Source organism: Eimeria mitis, genomic scaffold (genome assembly GCF_000499745.2).
Source record: "Eimeria mitis Houghton genomic scaffold, Emh_scaff3436, whole genome shotgun sequence".
In the NCBI taxonomy this organism is placed as follows: Eukaryota; Apicomplexa; class Conoidasida; order Eucoccidiorida; family Eimeriidae; genus Eimeria; species Eimeria mitis.
The window spans coordinates 1-6,000 of record NW_024015246.1 but is presented as its reverse complement, the minus strand read 5'-3'; the positions used below and the strand labels follow the sequence as shown (position 1 = coordinate 6,000).

Genomic DNA, 6,000 nt, shown 5'->3' with positions numbered 1-6,000 from the left:
TGGTATCACTGCAAAGGAACTATCACCTGACGCCCATTACTTTATGTTTTACCCATTCCAGTGACTCCAATACCAACCTCAGCAGTATTTATGCTGGATGCGGTTTGCGACCTCGTAGTCAGAACCGCTTCGATGCTAACAAGTGGAAGCCCTATGCATCTTTGTCTGATTAGCACTGGGACGGTGACGCACCGCAGAACCTAATCGAAACGATTGCTCTGGGCTGGCAGAAAGCACCTCCGTTACTATTTGTCTCCTCCAGCAGCCATTTTCGGCCACTGACATGTTTTGCAGGTGAATTGGTGCCCTGGCCGAACGCAGCACTGTCGGCGCCAAAGTATGTGAGGTCAAACCAGTCTCTGCACACTGATATTTTGGGCGGGGTATTGTTGCCCCGTCAAATACAGACGAATAAACTCTTTTTTAAACTCTAGGCCTGACTAGTCAATGGACAAGTGGAAACATGAAGTGACGCTGGCCGCTCTGCGAGTCGATAGTCGTGTTTGTCCTTCGTCCGCCTCTCTCATCTCTTTCCACTATTTGAAAGATCACCTAAAACATCCTGCCTCGTTTAAACCGAAAATTCCGACGAAAACCGCAAACGTGCTTTCTAAATGACTTGGCACAGAAGGGGCTGCCCTATCTGGCAGAACGAGATTGCCCATGGCGTCGTGAGCGGTACGACAATGTTGAGCCAGAGGAGCCAATAGAGGTCATATAAGCCAGCCTTAACGCGTTTATTCTACAAATAAAAACAAACCAAACAAAGAAGCCTTCCTTTACAACGGTCCCCGCGTGCGAAGTAGTGTTGGGATGAACAGCGGCTGGGCCTGGGGGTCGGTCAGGCCTGGTGGGGCGCAACTGTCACCACGGGCACCAGCGCGGCGGAGAAACGGAGAAGATATTTCTTTGGTGAATTAAGCTCCTTCAAAATGGGTTTTATACCTTTTGGTGTGGGTTTCCGTAGGTGTATAGGTACCGGGGTAGATCTGTCTAAGCCCGCTAGACAGTTGGAGGCGCCTATCCGGGATTCGCGCACTGCACAGGACCACTGGCGTATTCCGCTCTAGTTGTTTTTCTCTCATCCTCAGTAGAACAACTGTTTTGGTAGCAACACAGACACAGTAAGAGTCTCAAGCACCTTGAAATTCTTGGCTGTAAACATTACCGTGGACAGCAGACGAACTAGCAACGCCACGACATCAAAGGGACTCGCGGGAGGCCCCATTAGCGCCCGGGGGCCCCTCTAGCAACGAAGAGGGAACATACGAGAGTTTCATTTGTCTTGAAGGTTTTTAGAAACATTGAACATGGAACATTTTTGCATGTCGGATGAGAGCATCGAAATAATTTGGGCGAGGATGCGGCGCTCACGCCGACCACGACCAGCGTTCCTCACTCAGTGGTGTCGTGCCCTGTAGTACAATGGTAGTTGCTGCCCTCAACATTGAGAGCATATGTGTCCATTATGATAAACTAATAACAAACTAAAGCTTAAAAATTAAATTGATAAGTTTCTAGTGAAGCATGTAGGAAAAGTGTTCAAGAAGTGGACTAAAAGAGCAATTTGGATGTAAGTTCTCGCCGTGCGACTGGCCCTGGCAGCAAGAACGACTCTGGCCAACTGCTCACTACCCGGAGGAGTAGCCAGCAAGCAAGATGGATCATATTTTGTAACGATAAAAGCATAGTTTTGTTAATTGCAATTTCCTCATTTTTCTTCTACTGGACTGGTTTCATGTGTGGACAACCCCCCCGTATGGGTTGACGTTTTGGCCGCATTGGTTCGTGTCTGGCGGGCCGTAAGCCCTGATTCATTNACCCCCCCGTATGGGTTGACGTTTTGGCCGCATTGGTTCGTGTCTGGCGGGCCGTAAGCCCTGATTCATTGCTATTTCTCCTTTTCTCTGCTGGATAGAACTATTAAGTATGACAATTGAGGATTATATTGCTGTCGAAACTCACCCTAAACTCGTGCATTGCTCCCCTAGCGGTTTCGGACCTTCACTTACGAAGACCAGGGCACAACACTTGGTAGGGGCCCGCGACGTAGTGGCGAGCCGTGCCTGGGCCCCAGGTCATGGCGCAAGGCTGTCGGCAGCTGAATGCTTCAAATTTGCGGACAAAGCCTAATTAATTATCTGTGTCTCTCTTCTTACGGTTTCGGTAGCCCAAATCCCGTACATTGTAGTGCCGGGCAGTACAGACGCGGCCACCGGCGGGCTCCATGCACGAGCGCCGCAGTACCCAGCATGAGGGCACTATGGGCGGTCGTGAGTCGGAGCTAATCTATGTTTTCCGGCCATTCGAAATGCCTTTTTCGTGTATAATTCGAAAACTACCTTTTTTCTAAGGCGTAGGAGCAACCATTTGGGTTAGGTACAATGTGCGACTGCAGCCCTAAGAAGTAGGTTATGTAGCCTGGGGGGACTCAGCGCTACAGTATGGGAAGCTAACAGAGCAGCAGCAACGACAACAGGAAAGGCAGCAGGAAGGCCGACGACAATGGCGGAGGAAGACTTCTTCTCTCTTCTTCTCACTAACCACATTGGAGGAGGCGCCGGGATGCCTCCTGACGAGCAACAGCAGCAACAGTTGCTTCAGAGACAGCGCCGAATACATCTGCAGCATCGGGTGACGCAGCAGAATCAGCAGGACCGCCGTGATAGCAGCAGGAGCAGCTACCTAGACGGCCGCGATGCGAAGGGATGTCTTGAAAGGCAGTGCCATCCAGCTTATCATGCATCGACAGCAGCACCAGGAGCTGTAGGAAATACAGCCTTAGATGGAGGAACTGCAACTTCAGAGAGCTGGCAGCTGCTGCAACAGGAACAGCAGCATTTGCAACGACAGTGGCAGCAAACAGAAATAGGCTGTTTTGTGGAACATCAACGCCAGGATCACCCTCACCAGTACCGTCAGCAGCATCTTCGGCGACACCGGCAAAGGCCCCTAAGCAGGGGAGTTATTCCTCGTTGCGCAGGTGATTCACAGCCGAGTAGCCGCGCAAGCAGTCGTAGCAGCAGTCCCAGGATGCCAAAGTATTCAACTCAAGGGACAGTGTACTGCTCTTCGCGACTTAGGGGAGGCAGCCGCTCAATTGCTGCAAGGCGTCGCAATAGCAGCAGGAGCACAGGCAACAGCAACAACAGGAGCAGAGTCAGGGGCAGGCTCAAGCGCAACAGTCGGGAGCCCCAGAGGAACATCAGCACGGGTGTAGATAGCAGACGGAGAGGGCAAAAGCCATCAGCAAGCAGCCTGAGCGCTGATGCCACAAGCAGCAGCAGATGCAGCAGTAGAAGCAGCACCTGGCGCCACCGCAGCAGCAATTGCGCTACTAGTCGGTCGTATGCTAAAGCGCGGTACCAGCAGCACCAGCAACAGCAGCAGGGTGCAGAAGAGCAACATAAGAAGCAAGCTCAGCACCAAAAACAGCAGCAGGCGCTGCAANACAGCAGCAGGGTGCAGAAGAGCAACATAAGAAGCAAGCTCAGCACCAAAAACAGCAGCAGGCGCTGCAAGAGCAGGAGCCTCATAGCGGCAGTAGAAGAAGCAGCGATGACTCGGTTGCCTCTCTCATTTCTCGCAGTCGCCGTCTTTTGCTGGGGGAAAGATCGAGCAGCAGAGAACAACGCATGCAGCGGCGGCAACCGAAACAGTTGCTACAAAGGGAGCAGCTGCAGTCGCATGGTAGCTTGTTGCAGTCTAAGGACCTAGCCAGACGAAAAGAAAGACACAAAAAGCAGCAGAACCGCAGCCGCACCAACACGAGCAGCAGTGGCAGATCCGTCAGCAGCGCCAGCAGCGTCGACCGTGAAGACAACAGAGAGGAGGAGCTCAGCCAGCGGAACAGTGAGGTAGACGGTTCGTTGGAGTCTCTCCGCCATCTCGAAAATAAACGGGATAATGCCAGTTCGCCCGAGCAACAGCAGAAAGCGTCGCCGCAGGAACAGGGGCAAGGCCATCCGCAACAGCGCGGAGAGAGGGGAACAAAGCTTCAAGAAATGGAGGATGCAATCCATNGGGGCAAGGCCATCCGCAACAGCGCGGAGAGAGGGGAACAAAGCTTCAAGAAATGGAGGATGCAATCCATAAGGCGAGACTTCTGCTCCAACAGCAGCAGCAGCAACAGCAGCAGCTGAAAGAGCTACAGGCGCAGCAGCTACTGCTACAGCAACAGCAGCTAAACCATCAAAAGGCCGAGAAGGAGCTGAGGGAGAGACAACAGCAGCTGCAGAAGGAAGAACTTGCGCTTCATTCCAGGCAGCACCAGCAGCAGCAGCAGCAGCAACGGGCGGTCAGTTTCCAGCACCAGCAAAAGCGCCTCATTGGTGCTTCACATGCTGCTGTTGCTTCCTTGCAGCAACAGCTCCAGCTTCTCCGAGTGTTACTACAACACAGCCTACGAGACGCTGCAGCGTGGATGGAAAGCAGCCTTGTCGGGTTCAAAGCTGTTTGCGACAGACAGGTATGACGCGTTGAGAATTTAGCAATGTGGCTTCCAAACCCATATTTCAATTTTTCGACGATCAGCTATGTTCACCCTCGTTTTCGGGTTGCGGTGCAGGTTGGCGCAGCTGCAACCACAGCGGCTGAGGCAGCTGCAGCGCATGACCAGCAGAAACAGCAGCTACAGCAAAGTATCAACTTGCTGCAACTGGAGCTGCAGCGCGCTGTGGGAGCTAAGCAGCAACAAGAAAAGCTAGTGAGTTATTATCCCTGAAATGAGGACTCAACCGCCCGGTCAGGCAGCGTTTTTTGCCTCAGCTGCCCCTTCTATTTCTCCACGATAGGTCTCACGCTTTACAGTTTGTTTTCTAGGTTGAAACGCTGCGAACTCAACAAGAGGAACAACGTGAGGCAGCATCGGTGGCAGCCGCGCAGCAGGCGGAGGAACAGCTAAAGCAGCAGCAGTTAATACAGCAGCAACACGTGGAACAGATTCAAGAACTCCAGTGTGCCCACAAGAAACAGCTACAGGAAGTCCAGCAACAACACCAACGGCAACTGCAGCAGCAGCTGCTTCAGCAGCAGCAAGCGTCCAGCAGCGAAAGGGAACAGCTCCGGCAGCAACTTCAGGAGGCTCAAGAAGCACTAGAAACGCTGAGACTACAGAGAGAAGATGTAAACATATCTAAGCTTCCAACTTGCAAATGTGCTTGTAGCTACAATTTTCAGCTCTATAGCTGTGGTTTCTACTTTCCTAGGTGCTGGCTGTTGTTGTTGTAGCTAGTTCTTTGGCTTCCATTGCTGCTTTTGCACGTAGGAAAGGGCGGAAAGGGATAAGCAGCAGAAAGCCAAGGAAACCGAATTGAGGCGAGTAAAGGAAAGCAACATCCTTCTTCGTCAGCAGTTACAACAGCAGGAGCAACAGATACATACGCACCAACAGCAGCTGACCCTGCTGCAGGAGCAGGCTGAGAAAGATGCACAGAAGCAAAAGGAGAAGCAGCAACAGCAGGAACAGCAGATGTTGCAGGCTGTAGAGCAGCTGAACGCGGCCGCCTCTCACAAAGAGGCCAGATTGCAGACCCTGCAGCGAGAGAAAGAAGCCGATAAATTGCAACTAGAGAGGTATTTCCAGATCCTACGGCATTCCCTCTTAGATAAAATCACCAAATGCATTTTTGTTGTGCGTTAGCTCCGACACGTCCAGATCAACAGCAGATGTCTGTTCTCCGTTTTGCCTTTCCCCTCTGTGGAATGTGCTGTATATCATGACTGAGCTGTGAATTTGGGCTGGCCTTCCTTGCATTGCAGAGAGAGGCAGATGGTGTTACTGCAATCTGAGGAGCTGGAAGAAGCCCGCAAACGGCTTGCTGCAGCAGCCTCTCAACAGCAACAGCAACAGCAAACGCTCCACGAGCAGCAACAGCAGCTATTACGGCTGCAGCGGAAACACCAGCAGCAAGAAGACGAAATCGCAGGGCTGCAGCAGCAACTGCAGCAGCTGCAACAGCAGAATGAAGCTGCTGAACGGGAGCACGAAGAGCGATATGC

General features: G+C 52.2%; 2 protein-coding genes across 2 annotated transcripts; both read left to right on the top strand.

The window, feature by feature from the left end:
* Positions 1-2,505: 2,505 nt before the first annotated feature.
* Positions 2,506-3,717, top strand: EMH_0066040 (uncharacterized protein; the record flags this gene model as incomplete). The annotated part of the gene is given in 2 exon segments (XM_038022582.1): positions 2,506-3,450; positions 3,454-3,717. Coding segments are annotated over 2 exon segments (1,209 nt in total).
* Positions 3,718-4,075: 358 nt separating this feature from the next.
* EMH_0066030 (uncharacterized protein) lies at positions 4,076-5,641 on the top strand (the record flags this gene model as incomplete). The annotated part of the gene is made up of 4 exons (XM_038022581.1): positions 4,076-4,468; positions 4,568-4,705; positions 4,822-5,124; positions 5,267-5,641. 4 exons carry the CDS (start codon positions 4,076-4,078, stop codon positions 5,639-5,641), a joined length of 1,209 nt encoding a protein of 402 aa, XP_037878435.1.
* Between the last annotated feature and the right edge of the window lie 359 nt (positions 5,642-6,000).